General features: G+C 43.6%; 2 protein-coding genes across 9 annotated transcripts in view; one reads left to right on the top strand and one right to left on the bottom strand.

The window, feature by feature from the left end:
• Positions 1 to 5,370, bottom strand: part of LOC133488706 (paraspeckle component 1-like) — a 32,028-nt gene extending 26,658 nt beyond the window's left edge. For 4 of the 6 annotated variants that reach the window (XR_009791729.1, XR_009791728.1, XR_009791725.1 and 1 more), the window contains exons 1-6: positions 4,861 to 5,366; positions 2,945 to 3,094; positions 2,708 to 2,859; positions 2,471 to 2,566; positions 2,199 to 2,395; positions 1 to 2 (exon numbers count right to left, since the gene is read on the bottom strand). The exon at positions 1 to 2 is cut by the window's left edge and continues 83 nt beyond it. Coding sequence is in view for 1 of the 6 variants with exons in the window: in XM_061796974.1 (XP_061652958.1) it covers positions 1 to 2; positions 2,199 to 2,395; positions 2,471 to 2,566; positions 2,708 to 2,859; positions 2,945 to 3,094; positions 4,861 to 5,247 (984 nt within the window). In the remaining 5 variants the exon portion in view is untranslated. Of the gene's footprint in view, positions 3 to 2,198; positions 2,396 to 2,470; positions 2,567 to 2,707; positions 2,860 to 2,944; positions 3,095 to 4,860 lie in introns of all 6 variants that reach the window. The other 2 variants (XR_009791733.1, XR_009791730.1) reach the window with 2 other exon arrangements.
• Positions 971 to 16,591, top strand: LOC133488763 (ly6/PLAUR domain-containing protein 6-like). Of its 3 annotated transcripts, none has more exons than XM_061797065.1 (5): positions 971 to 1,348; positions 9,578 to 9,747; positions 10,270 to 10,368; positions 11,164 to 11,294; positions 11,364 to 16,591. In XM_061797065.1, the coding sequence occupies exons 2-5, from the start codon at positions 9,627 to 9,629 to the stop codon at positions 11,532 to 11,534; spliced, it is 522 nt and encodes a 173-aa protein (XP_061653049.1). In that variant the 5' UTR covers positions 971 to 1,348; positions 9,578 to 9,626; the 3' UTR covers positions 11,535 to 16,591. The 3 variants fall into 3 exon arrangements, with proteins under 3 accessions (XP_061653049.1, XP_061653068.1, XP_061653058.1); XM_061797084.1 differs by lacking the exon at positions 971 to 1,348 and adding an exon at positions 2,742 to 2,872; XM_061797074.1 differs by lacking the exon at positions 971 to 1,348 and adding an exon at positions 5,843 to 5,959.
• Positions 16,592 to 18,454: the final 1,863 nt, after the last annotated feature.

Raw genomic sequence — 18,454 nt, forward strand, 5'->3', positions numbered from 1 at the left:
ATCTGGATAGGATGGCAATGGAAAGGAGTACCAGCAAGTGAGAGCATTCTTGTAACTGAATTGAATAGAAAGCTTACACTTGCAGCAATTAGCTGAAGCAATCCAAATACAGTGCCGTGCCATTCTCAAATTCTTATTTTTTGGTTTAGTTTCCTCACTTTGTTTAGATTGGCAAACAAATGTGAATATCATACAAACACAACCCAAGTAAAGATAAAATTCAGTTTTTAAAATGCGATTTTATTTATTTTGGGGGGGGGGAGACTATTCAAAGCTACCTGGCCCTTTGTGAAATAGTAATTGCCCCCTAAACCTAATAACAGGTTGGGCCACCCTCAGCAGCAACAACAGAAATCAAGTGTTTTCTATAACTGACAAGGAGTCTTTCACATCTTTGTGGAGATATTTTCACCACTCTTCCTTGCAGAATTTTCTTAATTCAGAAAAATTGTGGCTTTTTGAGCATGAATGGCCTTTTTAAGGTCATGCCACAGCATTTCAATCAGATTCAAAGCTGGACTTTAACTGGAATGCCATTCCAAAACCTTTTTTAAGCCATTAAGAAGTTGACTTGCTGGTGTGTTTTGGATTGCTGTCCCCAAGTGCACTGTGACCGAACATTCTCCTCCAGAATTTTCTGGTAAAGAGCAGAATTCATGGTTCCATTAATCATCTAGGTCCTGAAATAGCAAAGTAGCCCCGGACCATCACACTACGACTACCATATGTTTGATTGTTGGCTTTTTCTGAAATGCTGTGTAACATTTACGCTAGATGGCGGCCTCAAGATGGAGGCGCGTGCATACGCAGTGGCTGCTCTCTGTCCCAAACGAACTGTGTTTTTGTGTTTTTCGTCTTACACGTCAGAGTGTTTTAGTTCGTCTTCGTCATGTCTACATGTTCCAAGACGCAGATAAAGTCGTGAGCTTCTGTTCGACACCGCCAGAACTACTTTTACCAAGTTAAAGTCTACTCTCACTGAGGAGCTACGGAACTGTGGTCTGCTCCGGGTGCCTACAACAGCTGCGACCGCCACTCCTGCTTCGCGCCCAGAGTGGAGGCGCCACCAACGGCGGAGGAGGAAGCAGAAACCGGGCAAGCGTGGAGGTATCTGAGCTAGGCTAGCGGCTAAACCACACAAGCCGGCTATTGCCTCCATCGTGTTAGCCAACGGACGCTCTCTGGACAACAAGCTGGATTACATTCAACTACTCCGCTCTACCCGTAACAGTGTGGGAGAGTGCTGTTTTTGTATTTGTGAAAACATGGCTTAACAGCAGCGTGCCAGACGGCGCCATTCAGCTCAACTGGCTTGCATGCTACAAAGCGGACAGAACTCCCGCAGGAGGTAAGACTCGCGGCGGCTGACTGTGTGCTTACATCAATCTTGCCTAGTGTCGTGACGCTATCTTGGTCAGTCAACACTGCTCACCGCTACTGGAGTTTATGGCTCTGAAGGCCGTTTTCTTTACCGAGGGAATTCCCTGCCATACTGCTTGCGGCAGTCTATATTCCTGCAAACTCCAGCAATAACAGGTGTGAGGTGCTAAATTTGGTATACCATCATATCAGTGAACAGCTGATGGCCCACACAGATGCTTTCCTCATCCAAGCTGGGGACTTTAACAATGCTGACCCCAAGGCTTTGTTTCCTAAACTCTATTCAAACACTGACTTTCCAACACGGGGAAATAACACTCAGTCCTAAAGCTATTGAAATGGCTTTGTAATGCTTTCCAGTCTGATAGATGTCAATTACTTTATTTCTCATATGTTCTTGAATTTCTTTGAATCGTGGCATTTTGTTGCAGCTTTTTGAGCTCTTTTGGCAGACTTCACTTAGACAGGTTCAACTTTGAGGGATTTCTGAATTGAACAGGTCTGTAGGTAATAAGGTTTGGGTGTTGTCATTGAAAATGAAATCAGCTTTTCAAGAAAAAATTTGATGAACCACAGTTAATTCATGATTTAACAAGGGGGGCAATTATTTGTTCACACAGGTCTAGCTAGATTTCAATACCCCCCCCCCTTAATAAATAAAATCTAAATTGAAAAACAGCATTTTATAATTACTTGGATTATCTTTGTCTAATATTTACATTTGTTTGAAGATCTTATACAATAAAGTGGGTAAACTATGCAAAAAATAAGAATTTGAGAAGGGGGCCAATACTTTATCACGGCACTATAGATCCTACCATGCCTCATTAACATGAGTTGGTGTTCATGTTTTGCTGACTCCAGTTCAGCCTCCAGCTTCTCTTTGGCTTCTTTAATATTCCTGTCCACCTGCTCTCGTTGCTGTTTCTCCAGCTCATCAAGAGCTTTCCAGCGAGACGAGTATTCAAACTCAAATGTCCCCGGCTGGGCGAAATGTGGTGTTTGCTCCCGTTCCCTGATGAAAGACAAGCAAACACTCCAGTGTGTTGAGTCACTAAAAACCCATGTCATTTATCGTCTTTTGACTCACTTGAGGTACTTTGGAGTTATTGTTAACATCTTTTCAGGCAGTCCTTCCTCATCATCAAAGTGCTCTGTAGACTCCACAATGGCTGGGCAAGGTGTGCTGAGGAGAGGGGCATAAACATGTTCCATCTTCTGTCCTATTGTATGCACCCAAACACAAACGACTACTTGTTTTTTTGAGGAGCTTAGAATATGTATAGCTTGTCATGCAGTGTCATAATCATTTCAGACAAAAACATACGCAGTTAACAGCAACGCGCCCTCCTTGCAGCATTCCAGAGCTTTACGTGCAGCCACTTTGCTTGCAAACTCCACAAAGCCTCTCCCAGTGGACCGCCCACGGTCGTCTGTCACAACGACACACCGTTCCACCGGGCCAAATTGTGAAAAGGCCTGGAGGCACAAGGTGAGTGGCACATAACCGCTACTGCACAAAAGTAAAACAAATGAGCTACTGTAACATTCTTGTCTGCATTACCTGTTCCAAAAGCTCATTTGTGACAACAGGCAAAAGGTTGCGCACAGTGAGTGCGCCACCATGTGCAGCAAAGCGGATCCTGATTGGTCGATTATTCAATACTGTCCCATCTAGCTCAGCTTTGGCAATCTCCGCTAGTGTACGGGTCTCCTAAAAGAAAGAAACAAAAAGTTAATCCATGTGCATACTTCGATGGAAATATTTTGAGTATATATAAACATTAAAACCTGATCCGTAAATTTTATGTTGATCTTCAGTTTAAAATCCAAATTGAACGTCCATTCACAATTTACAGGTACACCAAAACGAGGCCTCCAAAAGATAATAAATTTGCACAGATGATTTCACCTGACAGAAAAGTAATAGTTACCAGTCACAAAGGTACACATTTGGAAAATCAGTTTTCAATAGTATTAATTTTAATCCCTCAAGATGAAATTCAGGCGGCATGGTAGATGGTTAGTACATCTGCCTCACATTCTGTGGACCAGGGTTCAAATCCCAGCCTCGCCTGTGTGGAGTTTGCATGTTCCCCCTGTGGGTGCGTGGGTTTTCTCCGGTTTCCTCCCAAATCCCAAAAACATGTGTGGTAGGTTAATTGAAAACTCTAAATTGCCCGTAGGTGTGATTGTAAGTGAGAATGGTTGTTTGTTGGTATGTGCCCTGTGATTGGCTGACGACCGGTTCAGTTGGTACCCCGCCTCCTGCCCGCAGTAAGCTGGGATAGGCTCCAGCACTAGGGCCGCGGCCTAGTGAGGATAAGCAGTACAGAAAATGGATGGATGAAAGATGAAATTCAATGTACACGCTGCTGTACTGTGGTTGCGCACCACACATGCAGGCATGCAAAGAGAGATGGTGTCAGAGTCGTGAGCGAAGTTAAATCCAAAATGACTAAATTCTCCTTGTTCAGTTCATATTGACCCTGTCAATGCATTTTCTCATTACCGTTTTGTAACACTTTCCAACAGTTCTTTTTAAACAATGGTAAATATCAATGCTTCCATGAAACATGTAAATTTGACAGGGAACATACTTGCACTACACAATAAAGTTGCATAACCTATAGACAAGGTAAGAAGTCAGCGTGTAACTCATTTTTATCACATGCCACATTGTAATGTTTTCACTCAGAGGGCTGTTACGAATCACATAAATGTATAATCATATTATTAGTCATATACACAATTGTCCCTGCATTTCATTGCTATTATGTATACTTCCATCCATCCATTTTCTGAACCGCTTCTCCTCACTAGGGTGGTCGCGGGCGTGCTGGAGCCTATACCAGCTATCATCGGGCAGGAGGCGGGGTACACCCTGAACTGGTTGCCAGCCAATCACAGGGCACATATAGACAAACAGCCATTCACACTTACAGTCACACCTACGGGCAATTTATTGTCTCCAATTAATGGATTTTTGGGATGTGGGAGGAAACCGGACTGCCCGGAGAAAACCCACGCAAGCACGGGGAGAACATGCAAACCCCACACAGGCGGGGCCGGTATTGAACCCCGGTCCTCAGAACTGTGAGGCTGACGCTCTAACCAGTCGTCCACCGTGCCGCCCATTATGTATACTTGATAACAACAAATTGAATTTGAAATCAGAAGTCATGAAAAATAATGATGTAAATATATATACATATATATATATTTTTTTTTAATTCTAATCTGTAAAAAGTGGGAGGGGGTCAATTTTGGTACGGCTTTACTGCCAGAATGAAAAGAACAAATCAATTTACAAGACATATGAGCAGACACACTTGAATTTCTTTGTGGGCCACAAATGTTTTTTTGTGGCGGGCCGGATATGGCCCCCGAACCTTAAGCTTGACACACGCTGCAAAACACGTGTTTAACAGATGAGCACTAACAAACCATGACTGAGGATTTAGTCATGAACTTACATACCAAACGAATAAAGCCAAACCCTCGCTCTGGGTTAATGAAAACTTCGGCTGTATTTCCATATTTAGCGAACATATTGACGAATTCCTCCTCGGGTATATCCAGCGGCAGATTCGCAACAAAAAGACGGGAGCGCTGCGTGAATGTTTTCTCGCCTGGCTTCCTAAAACTTGAAATATCAAGCGTCATTTTTTCTTGAACTTGACCGCTTTCCACTGCGGCTGCTTCGGCTCCTTCAGCCGCCGGTAACTGCTCAGCCGCCGCCGCTGGACTGTCTTTGTTGGCCAGCGTTCGCTTGTCGTCGGCGGCAGGGGAGTTTGCGCCGCTTTTAGAGGGTTGCGGTGAACTGCTGCTTTGCGGGTTTGGTCCCCGTCCATTTTGGTCGGCCATAGTCTGGAAATTATATCGCTTACACAGTTTATATGAGTTGGAAAGACGGTTGGATGGGGATGGAGGACAACTTGAGTTTTAAAATGGCGACAGGTGCGCGCGCAACCTTTCACCGGAAGTAAAAGCCGTACCCTGAGATAAATAAACGGCCAATCATATTGCAGCGGGTCCTGCCTCGATAATATCCTGATAAAATAGATAAAATCTTGCCTCATAATAACGCGGTACGTACTGTATTTACTTTACTACTCAACTTTATTCAACAACTATGCTAAGCCCAAATATAACATTATTTGATTATAACATTTTGAGTTATGATCATATTTGGAGATTATTAAATTTAAAAAAAACTATATTTGCGGTGGTTACATCATAACGTGGAACTTTCGAAATCTATTCTTGCACATTAAAGCATTCTATTTTGTTAGGGTTTCTTTCGTTGACTTTGGAATTCACGAATTCTAAGAAACAATTATGTTTCAATATTACATTATTAGTTAGCAACATATTTCAATAATAAACAGGTTTCATTCATAATCAATTTAAAAAGGATGAGATGTACTATCTGCATCTCTAAGCTACACTCACGGGAGTCGTAATGACGTCACGCCGTTACAGCTTCATTCATTTCATGTGAGCCGCACCGCACAGATTTGCGTCTCCGAACAGTCCAGTGGTCCGTTTCATGGCTTCATTACAAAGACTTAACCTGGTGAGTTGAGTTTATAACAGGAAGGTTTCATACATTTTCATGCGTTTTAAAAATATAAATACATATTTAATGTGTGAAAAACCTACATTTAACTTGGCGAGTAAATTGCGTTGATTGTATTATTTGATAATCATTTAGCAAACAAAATGTACTGTACGAGTTTGATAATCTCAGTATTAATTCTATTTGAGTGGATATGCTGTATCAGTATGAGGCATGGCATTAGTGTTGCAGTGGAAGTGTTCAATGTATGGAGCAAAAGGGTGCAGCCACTTTTTTTTAACAGCAGCCCTATAAATAGTGATTTGAATTATTGAGGTTGTGCAGATAAGTTTGGCTGCATGTTGATGAGGCATCTGTTAATTATTTATACCCAGTTTTGAGAGTTAATGAGATGCTTTACATATTTACATCATGCAGTTGACTGTTGACAAAGCCTGTTTACAAGGTCTTATATTTCCTTTTCGTGTACATTGTACATACTGTTCATTGTACTTGGGTAACGTACTATATATTAATCAGAGACATGCATCGGTGTGTCACCAACTGCCATGTGTCGACGTGACACAATGCTGGCTCTAGTTCATTTTCATTCATTTTTTTTCTCAATTGGCCTCAATCCAAATACTGTAGCACACTCTTAGAACAATGTTTCCTTAAGATATTATCTTTATCTCTCTACCTATGCTGATCTTTATAGATGTCTAAAGAAAACTGCTATTGTGTTTGATTCATAAATGTGCACCTGAAGGCAGAATGGCACTGAAAGTATACTAAAAATATATTTTTTTTTTTTTTACTAAACTGCTGATACTTTTGACAGATGAAAGAGTCAGAGTATGTCATTGACATATCGCTGGTGTCGGGCCAAAACAACCTATGTCCGAATTTGGTCAATTTAATATTTTTTTCACAAATCGATACTACTGGTTCCTGAAAAGTGACGGTTTTGGAGGATTATGGATTCTTTCCAACACCAGCGATATAGTCAATGAAGACATCAATGCAATTTATGAACACAGAATTGAAAATATACAATAAATGCATACACTTTACACCATGTGTCGGGATTCTATGCTCAATGCTTCAACTTTTACACTCACAATCTACAAATGTCAGCCTCTGTTACCAGGAGGACGGAATACTTAATCTGCCCCTTCAGATTCTTTTCATTCCTCAATTGTCTTTTAACTGGGGCCCAATGTAACAAGGAGTCATTATACTTAATCCCTACCCTCTCGCTTAAATCAGATTTATACTCCAGGAACGACCAGGCATCAGTCAAACATCTTAAAGTTGGAGAGTTAAATCTCAAGTTGTCCTTTTAGCACCCAGCATATCATTATGGGCTATACAGTAGCACCAGTACTCTGAGGAGAAGAATGGATCTCTCTGATTTCTGATGAATTAATCTATATTGAGCTCTGGTCTTGAGAACTCAACTCGTCTTCCAGTTGTGCAAACAACAAAAACAATGGGTAAAGAAGGCCCTTTGTTTGTTTCTCTCGCAACTGACTCCTTCACTGGCCTGATTAAACTGCATAGAGATCCATAAAAGCTAGTACAACATTTGTGTCTGGCGTTGATTTTTATTGGAGCATGTATAATGCAAAAAAAACAACAACAAGCATTTACAGCAAAACAAGCTACAACATCGCCCGAGGATGTAAACTGAGACAGAATCTAAGGCACCTGAAAGGCTGGTCTTAAACAAACACTGATCTCAATTCAGTGGTGAAACCAGGTCATATGGTCAGTATGTAATCATGTCAGTCACATCTCAGTGCATCAAAGTACTAATGCCGAGAAGGTGCACATATGATCACATATTAAAAGACTGAGAGGTGAATGTTTAAAGGTCCCATATTTTACCAAATCAAATGTTTCTACTATTTGGGATGTTATATTGGCTATATGATGCCTCAGTAAACGTGAAATATGTATTAAAATCGCCACGCATTCCTGAGTTCCAGGCGTTTTTCTTCTGAGAGGCCTAAAACCATGGCACTCGAATTTCTCAAGCTTATCTACGTCACTCGTAAAGATCTCTGCCTACGTCTCCGCTCCCGAGCCAGCGCTGTCAACAAAACAAATACATGTGCTCTCACAAATGGATCTTCTATATAGAAGCAACCAATCAAGAGGAAAGGGAGCTTAGCAAAATATGGACAAAGCAGAAACAAAACTGCATCAAACAGAAGTAGCTGTCACAGGGGCCTTTTCTGGACACATATATGACAAAACCAAGGTGTTTTTTAAAAATGAAATTGATGCTTTTATACTATGTCCGTGTTAGAGAGTCACTCTATGGAGGTCTAAATAGCTAAAATATGGGACCTTTACACACCTACATCATCTACTTATTTTCCTTTCGTCCTTGTCCCGTTAGGGATCGCCACAGTGTGTCATCCTTTTCCATCCATCCATCCATTATCTGAGCCGCTAGGGTCGCGGGCGTGCTGGAGCCTATCCCAGCTGTCATCGGGCAGGAGGCGGGGTACACCCTGAACTGGTTGCCAGCCAATCGCAGGGCACATAGAAACAAACAACCATTCGCACTCACAGTCATGCCTACGGGCAATTTAGATTCTCCAATTAATGCATGTTTTTTGGGATGTGGGAGGAAAACCATATATATAAATATATATAAATATATATAAATATATATATATATATATATATATATATATGATATATATATACATGTGGCGGAATAATTTGAAGGCTAGGTGCAGGATGTACTTATTATTGTTATCATTAATAAGGAAGTGGCAATTCCGCCGAATGGGCACTGCATGGAATAAGGGGGCTTGGTGATTATATAGTGGGGGCGGGCCGACTGATGCTGTTCCCTGGTGACGTCAGTGTGACCCTGTTTTATCCCTGCCCAAAAAAAATAGAAGGTGAAAGAGTTTTAAGCTATACCTCAACAATTCAGTACTAAATTGTTTTCAGTCTTTGCACACATTTTCAGCACTTAACCTTCAAACATATTCAATGTATTTAGAAACAAAACATGTAAATGAGCAACAGTGGACGACTGGTTAGCACATGTGCCTCGCAGTTCTGAGCACCTGAATTCAAATCCGGCCCTGCCTCTGTGGACTTTGCATGTTCTCCCGGCGCCTGCTTGGGTTTTTCTCCGGGGACTCCGGTTTCCTCCCACATCCCAAAAACATGCATGGTAGGTTAATTGAAGACTCTAAATTGCCCGTAGGTGTGAATGTGAGTGCAAATGGTTGTTTGTTTATATGTGCCCTGCGATTGGCTGGCGACCAGTTCAGGGTGTACCCCGCCTCTCACCTAGAGTCAGCTGGGATAGGTTCCAGCACACCCGCGACCCTAATGAGGACAAGGAGTACAGAAAATGGATGGATGGACATGCAAATGATTTGGGTTCGTCTTTAAAGTGATTCCAACAAATTCTGGAGATGGATGTAGAGTTCTGTGTGCAAGAAGCTTTATTTTTATATTTGCATAAAAAGGCCAGCTGTACCACAAAAACAGATAATTTCAGTGTTGCCCCAAAAATAGATTATTTCAGTTATAAACAAACAGATGCACAAACAGTGGCTTAAACAACCAGCTAAGGATGGTATTTTCTCTTCTCTTCCTCAGGGTTGACTCAGCTACTTATTTACATGCATGAACATATTTTGGATAAGTGATGGAGCCCTGGCCAACAGTGGCCCACATCCTATTGATGATGAGCAGCATTGCAGATTGGCTGCGGATGGTCCAGATGCGGGATTTCACCATAAAGGACATCATTCACCTACACCCTTCAAGTAGGTGCATGCACCAAACAGCAGAGCAGATGGTTTTAAAGTGTGGGACAATGAACCTCCCCCAATGGGGACACCCCTATAATCCAGTAGCAACAATTTCACACCAAAATAATAGCGCTACTTCTTGTATTAACGTCTTACCAGCCCTTGTTTTTTGTTTTCTGGGGTTTTCTTTACCTTTAAGAATATTATCTTCTTAGCAGCTTTTAAAAGGCATTTTCTTTATTTTTTTCAGGCTGTTGGGGAGGCACCTCAGACTTTGAAACCAACTGCTTGCCATCATTTTATCGTATTATGTTACCACTTGCATGCACTGGGCCCTGTGTGCCCTCTTGTGAGCTTATTATTCATCATGAACATGCATTCAAATGCACTCAAATGATCTGAAATGCAGTGAATGATCATAATAATCACCAGTTGCTCATACTGTTCTCTTTAAGCTGGAAGCATAGCATTGTCCAAATGTCTTAGTAAGGTGAAGTTGAAGATTCATGAGAACTAATTTCTGTCTGGCCTCCACAGCAACACCTCATCCTCGGGGATTCAAGTGCTTCACATGTCAAGACGCTGCAGATAATTACGAGTGTAATCGCTGGGCGCCAGATGTATACTGTCCAAAAGGTATCTTTGAATGTTATAACACTTTTTTAAAGAACAAACTGTACGTACATACAAGTAGATGAGTGGTAAGCCGTCAGGGCCAGGATGTCCTTCTCTACTGGCCTAAAGACAATCACAAGCACTAACCTAAAACATTTTTTTATTTTGGTCTCAACAGTCTATTCCTTTCATTTCAGAGAATTTAATCTGGCTCCAGTGCTTGAAGTACATGTACACTATGTGGATTTAATTTTTTTTGTCCAATTAGATTTCAGCCTCTACGTGCTGCCTTGTCGATCTCATCTGCATGGGGCCTTCAGAATCAGTAGCACCAGCCTATGTAATGTAAACTGTATTAGCAATGGAACTGTTTATTTAACCAATCAGATTTCAAATTGGCCTCAGAAGGCCATGTAGCTGACTCACAATAACATCAGCATTTTTCTGTCCTCTGATTGCTTGGTCAGTGAAAGCCAAGTTCGGCGACACATCTGAAGCAATCTGCACACATAAAAACATTTAATAATCAGCATATCTGATGAATATGATGCATTTGTTATTTGGTATGTTTTGTCTTGTTGTGATTCTGAACTGCTTCAGATGATGTATATGGTACAGTTGTGTACTGTTGTATTTTGTTTTCATATACTGTACTATTGATGGTTTCTGTAATTGTGATGTGATAGTGGCGATGAGGTCGGGTAAGTCCCTACTGGAGACCCAGGTACCAAATGCATGGCCTGCCACTGATATACTGTAGATCAACTCAGAGAGAGTAGGCACAACTACAACTGTGGCACTATGTGTGTCTTTCAGATACCAGATACTGTTACGCTGTCCACATGATGGATCACCTTGGAGACAGCGTCTCTGTGAGCAAGCGTTGTGTAACTGCAGAGGACTGTCTGTTCACAGGTTGTGCTGAAGTCACTGATATTGGCTATCGGGTATGTGGGGAATTTATTAAAGTTTTAGCAACAGTATCACCCTAAATACTAAAACACATGAATTGTCAGGTGTGCTCATCGTGCTGCGAAGGGAACATTTGCAACTTGTTGGTTCCCAGAAATGAGAGCGCTGAAGTTTTCTCCTCAGCTTCCCCTCTGGTGAGCTCAGGCAAAGAGCATCATGCGGCGACACTGATTGACGTCTTCAGCATCAGCATCCTCACTCTAGGGTCTCTGTGAAACAGAAATGGTGTGGTAAAAGCGAACAGCAATGCAGTATTACAATTGAACCCACAGCCGTATCATATTGTGAAATATTAGTCTTGAAAAATTGTTTTATGGTTTAGGTCCATTTTGTAACAATTTCAATGGACGACAATAGCCTTATTAAAGAGTACCGTAGACTGTGTGCGTTATTTTTGTATATTGTGCTACCTGACACAACTATCCATCCATCCATCCATTTTCTGAGACGCTTCTCCTCACAAGGGTCGCGGGCGTGCTGGAGCCTATCCCAGCTATCATCGGGCAGGAGGCGGGGTACACCCTGAACTGGTTGCCAGCCAATCGCAGGGCACATACAAACAAACAACCATTCACACTCACATGCACACCTAGGGGCAATTTAGAGTCTCCAATTCATGCATGTTTTTGGGATGTGGGAGGAAACCGGAGAATAACCCACGCAGGCACGGGGAGAACATGCAAACTCCACACAGGCGGGGCCGGGGATTGAACCCCGCTCCTCAGAACTGTGAGGCTGACGCTCTAACCTAAATAAGCTCAGAAATTAAGTTGTGTGTAAAAATGTGAAATGGCACAGGGAAAAAGTATTGAACACACGAAGAAAGGGAGGTGCAAAAAGGCACGGAAAGCCAAGCCAACACCTAAAATCTATCAATAATCAAACAGAAATCCAGCTCCTTGTCAGTGCAAATGAATATTAGGTGGTTCAGTCCTAATTGATGGCCTACAAAAAGGTCTCATTGCCAAGGTGTGAGTCAAGACACATCTCATGATGGGAAAGAGCAGAGAGCTGTCTCCAATTAATGCATGTTTTTGGGATGTGGGAGGAAACCGGAGTGCCCGGAGAAAACCCACACAGGCACGGGGAGAACATGCAAACTCCACACAGGCGGGACCGGGGATTGAACCCCGCTCCTCAGAACTGTGAGGCTGACGCTCTAACCAGTCGGCCACCGTGCCGACCATTGCAAACTCATTGTTGCAAAACATAACGATGACATTGATTATTGGCGAATAAGCTGAATGTTCCAGTGAGCACGGTTGGGGCCATAATACCTAAGTGGAAAGCCAATCATACCACCATAAAGTTGCCTCGATCAGGTGCTCCTCGCAAGATTTCTGGCAGAGGGAGGCAAAGAATAATCAGAAGAGTTTTCCAAGAGCCAGGGACCACTTTTGGAGATCTTAAAAAAGACCTGGAATTAGCAGGTACTGTTGTCACAAGGAAAACTGTGAGTAATGCACTCCGTTGTCATGGCCTGTATGCACGCTCACCACGCAAGACCCCATTGCTGAAAAATAAAAGTATGTCAAAGCTCATTTATAGTTTAATGAACAACATTTGGACAAGCCAGTTAAACAATGGGAGAATATAGTCTGTTTGGATGAGAGTAAAATTGAACTGTTTGGATGCCATAATGCACACCATGTTTGGAGGAGAAATGGCACTGCATATCACCCTAAAAACACCAAACAAACAGTGAAGTTCAGAGGTGGGAACATGATGGTGTGGGGCTGCTTTACAAAAAATGGTACTGAAGGAAGGATGAATGGGCAAATGTACCGAGATATTCTGGAAAAAAATCTGCTGCCATCTACGAGGATGATAAAAATGAAACGAGGGTGGACATTGCAGCAGGATAACGATCCAAAACATACTGCCAAAGAAACTCTCAATTGGTTTCAAAGAAAAAAAATAAAGCTGCTAGAATGGCCCAGCCAATCAACTGACTTGAATCCAATCGAAAATCTATGGCAAGAACTGAAACTCAAGGTCCATAAAAGAAGCCCACAGAACCTTTAAGATTTGAAGACTGCTTGTGTGGAGGAAATCACACCAGAGCAATGCATGCGACTAGTTTCTCCATACAGAAGGCGTCTTGAAGCTGTCATTGCAAACAAAGGCTTTTGAACAAAGTATTAAATAAATACCACTTGGCATGTTGAATACTTTTTCCCTGTGTCATTTCACAAAACACACAACTTAATTTCTGAGATTATTTGTTCTACTTTCTTTATATGTATGGATTACTTGGGATGTTCCCCAGATCTGGTGAAATATTCAGGTAAATAGCACCTTTTCAAGTATATTTAGTGAGAAAAATGGTAACGTGTTAAATACTTATTTCAGCTGCTGTATTTAATTGGGACCTATCTAATAAATACACTTGGAGTGTGCAGATGGAAATACATGTTGTTTATGTTGGTCTCCAGTTTATCTATGAGAATACGTTGAAATCTAATGTTGGAGAAATTAAAGAACTTTATTTTGAAATGTATAAACTCAAATGGTCAAATGAACTTGTGTAAACTGAAGCTGGGAACCTTTATTCTGTTGAAAGATCATTTTGGTCCTGGGCCCTACGGCACACTCAACCTGACCAGAGCTCAGAGATCAGTGTGTGTGCTCAGTTGAGGTCTGGTACCCTGCCTCTGGCGCTGGAGACAGGACGCTTCCACTCCGTCCCAGCGGAGGAGCGGATATGTTGTTTGTGTCAGCTAAATGGTATTGAAAATGAACAGCAATTTTTGTTTTATTATTCTTTTTATCATGATTTCATCCATCCATTTTCTACCGCTTATCCGAGGTCAGGTCGCGGGGGCAGTAGCTTTAGCAGGGACGCCCAGACTTCCCTCTCCCCAGCCACTTCATCCATCTGGCCGTTCCCAGGCCAGCCGAAGGATGTAGTCTCTCCAGCGTGTCCTGGGTCGTCCCCGGGGCCTCCTCCCGGTGGGACGTGACCGGAACACCTCACCAGGGAGGCGTCCGGGAGGCATCCGAATCAGATGCCCCAGCCACCTTATCTGGCTCCTCTCGATGCGAAGGAGCAGCGGCTCTACTCTGAAATCCTCCCGGATGACCGCGCTTCTCACCCTATCTCTAAAGGAGAGCCCGGACACCTTGCGGAGGAAACTCATTTCGGCCGCTTGTATCCGGGATCTTGTTCTTTCGGTCACGACCCACAGCTCGTAACCCCGAGGGACACGGTCGAACGCCTTCTCCAAGTCCACAAAACACATATAAACTGGTTGGGCAAACTCCCATGCACCCTCGAGGACCCTGCCAAGGGTGTAGAGCTGGTCCACTGTTCCACGGCCAGGACGAAAACCACACTGCTCCTCCTGAATCTGAGATTCAACTTCCCGACGGACCTTCCTCTCCAGCACCCCTGAATAAAGCTTACCAGGTAGGCTGAGGAGTGTGATCCCCCTGTAGTTGGAACACACCCTCCGGTCCCCCTTCTTAAAAAGGGGGACCACCACCCCAGTCTGCCAATCCATCACTGTTCGCGATGTCCACGCAATGTTGCAGAGGCGTGTCAACCAGGACAGCCCTACAACATCCAGAGCCTTGAGGAACTCCGGGCGAATCTCATCCACCCCCGGGGCCTTGCCACCGAGGACCTTTTTAACCACCTCAGTGACCTCAACCCCAGAGATAGGAGAGCCCGCCTCAGAGAACCCAGAATCTGCTCCCTCATGGTAAGGCGTGTCGGTGGAATTGAGGAGGTCTTCGAAGTATTGTAACCACCGGCTCACAACGTCCAGAGTCGAGGTCAGCAGCGCCCCATCCCCACGATACACAGTGTTGATGGTGCACTGCTTCCCCTCCTGAGACGTCGGATGGTGGACCAGAATTTCCTCGAAGCCGTCCGGAAGTCTTTCTCCATGCCCTCACCGAACTCCTCCCATACCCGAGTTTTTGCTTCAGCGACCACCAAAGCTGCATTCCGCTTGGCCAGCCGGTACCCATCAGCTGCCTCAGGAGTCCCACAGGCCAAAAAGGCCCGAGAGGACTCCTTCTTCAGCTTGACGGCATCCCTCACCGTTGGTGTCCACCAACGGGTTCGGGCATTGCCGCCACGACAGGCACCAACCACCTTACGGCCACAGCTCTGGTCGGCCGCCTCAGCAATGGAGGCACGGAACATGGTTCACTTGGACTCGATGTCCCCTGCCTCCCCCGGAACATGAGCAAAGTTCTGTCGGAGGTGGGAGTTGAAACGCCTTCTGACAGGGGATTCCGCCAGACGTTCCGAGCAGACCCTCACAATACGTTTGGGCCTGCCACGTCGGACCGGCATCTTCCCCCACTATCGGAGCCAACTCACCACCAGGTTGTGATCAGTTGACAGCTGCGCCCCTCTCTTTACCCGAGTGTCCAAGACATGTGGCCGCAAGTCCGATGACACGACCACAAAGTCGATCATCGAACTGCGACCTAGGGTGTCCTGGTGCCAAGTGCACGTGTGGACACCCTTATGCTTGAACATGGTGTTCGTTATGGACAATCCATGACGAGCACAGAAGTCCAATAACAGAACACCGCTCGGGTTCTGATCGGGGGGGTCGTTCCTCCCAAACACGCCCTTCCAGGTCTCACTGTCATTGCCCACGTGAGCATTGAAGTCCCCCAGCTGAACTGCTGTTTGGTGCATAGGCACAAACAACAGTCAGGACCTGTCCCCCCACCCGAAGGCTGAGGGAGGCTACCCTCTCGTCCACCGGGGTGAACCCCAAAGTACAGGCGCCGAGCCGGGGAGCAATAAGTATACCCACACCTGCTCGGCGCCTGTCACCTTGGGAAACTCCAGAGTGGAAGAGAGTCCAACCCTTCTCGAGAGGACTGGTACCAGAGCCCAAGCTGTGCGTGGAGGCGAGTCCGACTATATCTAGTCGGAACTTCTCGACCTCACACACCAGCTCGGGCTCCTTCCTTGCCAGAGAGGTGACATTCCACGTCCCTAGAGCCAGCTTCTGTAGCCGGGGATCGGATCGCCAAGGTCCCCGCCTTCGGCCACCGCCCAGCTCGCACAGCACCCGACCCCTATGGCCCCTCCCACAGGTGGGTAGCCCATGGGAAGTTTATCATGATTTGAGGATGCAATTACTGTTAACTGTCTAATGTAGCTCTATATTTCTTTGCAATGTTAGATGAAGAAAGTCTCAAATAAAGTTAAATAAAGTTGTTTAAGTATCAGCCATTTTATTTGACAGAGTTTTTGTAAAGTGCTTGACTGCAACGCAAGAGGACACTCTTTGTTTGATAAATTTGTGGATGTCTGCCTACTGTTCAATCTTGTGTCTTATAAGCCCATGTGGGCTGGGCACCTTTGGTGCATGACACTAAATAGGTAAATGAACTAAATAAAAAATAAAATAAAATAACATTTAAAAAAACAGTAAGATCCATATGTGCACGCTGAGAACCTGGTACTGATCTCCGAATAATCCTCTCACACTTCCAGTCTCACAGAAACTATCCATCCATTTTCTGAGCCGCTTCTCCTCACTAGGGTCGCGGGCTCACAGAAACTACCTATGGGTAAATCACTATTTACAGTTTTTTTCTTGATTATTGTAAGCTCACATTGAAACTTGAAAATATTGCAAAAATTGCTTTAATAATTTACTAAAAATCAAAAAGTAGATACAAACATGAAAGCCAAAGGCCATAAAGTACAATAAAAACAGACCTAAAATAGATAGACCATTCCGTACAGCAACCATTTGACTTATGTTTTAAAAGGTCAACTTAAGGTTCAGTTCCTTCAAAATACAACCCCATTTCCAATTAAGTTGGGATGTTGTGTTAAACATAAATAAAAACAGAATACAATGATTTGCAAATCATGATCAACCTATATTTAATTGAATACACTACAAAGACAAAATATTGAATGTTAAACCTGATAAACTTTACTGTTTTTAGCAAATAATTATTAACAAAATTATTAACTAATAATTTTATGGCTGCAACACGTTCCAAAAAAGCTGGGACAGGTGGCAAAAAAGACTGAGAAAGTTGAGGAATGCTCATCAAACACCTGTTTGGAACATCCCACAGGTGAACAGGCTAATTAGGAACAGCTGGGTGCCATGATTGGGTATAAAAGGAGCTTCCCTAAATTGCTCAGTCATTCACAAGCAAAGATGGGGCAAGGTTCACCTCTTTGTGAACAAGTGCGTGAGAAAATAGTCTAACAGTTTAAGGACAATATTCCTCAACATACAATTGCAAGGAATTTAGGGATTTCATCATCGATGGTCTATAATATCAACAAAAGGTTCAGAGAATCTGGAGAAATCACTGCATGTAAGCGGCAAGGCCGAAAAGCAACATTGGATGCCCGTGACCTTCGATGCCTCAGGCGGCACTGCAACAAAAACCGACATCAATGTGTAAAGGATATCACCACATGGGCTCAGGAACACTTCAGAAAACCAATGTCAGTAAATACAGTTCGGCACTACATCCGTTAAGTGCAACTTGAAACTCCACTATGCAAAGCAAAAGCCATTTATCAACAACAACCAGAAACGCCGCCGGCTTCTCTGGACCCGAACTCATCAAAGATGGACTGATGAAAGGTCAAAAAGTGTTCTTTGGGCCGACGAGTCCACATTTCAAATTGTTTTTGGAAATTGTGGACGTCGTGTCCTCCGGGCCAAAGAGGAAAAGAACCATCTGGACTTTTATGGACGCAAAGTTCAAAAGCCAGCATGTGTGATGGTATGGGGCTGTGTTAGTGCCAATGGCATGGGTAACTTACACATCTGTGAAGGCGCCATTAATGCTGAAAGGTACATAGAGGTGTTAGAGAAACATATGCTGCCATCAAAGCAGCTTCTTTTTCATGGACGCCCCTGCTTATTTCAGCAAGACAATGCCAAATCACATTCTGCACGTGTTACAACAGCGTGGCTTCGTAGTAAAAGACTGCTGGTACTAGACTGGCCTGCCCATTGAAAATGTGTCGCACATTATGAAGCATAAAATACGACAATGGAGACCCCGGACTGTTGAACAGGTGAAGCTGTACATCAAGCAAGAATGGGAAAGAATTGCACCTACAAAGCTTCAACAATTAGTGTCCTCAGTTCCCAAACATTTATTGAATTTTTGTTAAAAG

Source organism: Phyllopteryx taeniolatus, chromosome 1, assembly GCF_024500385.1.
Source record: "Phyllopteryx taeniolatus isolate TA_2022b chromosome 1, UOR_Ptae_1.2, whole genome shotgun sequence".
Taxonomy (NCBI): domain Eukaryota; kingdom Metazoa; phylum Chordata; class Actinopteri; order Syngnathiformes; family Syngnathidae; genus Phyllopteryx; species Phyllopteryx taeniolatus.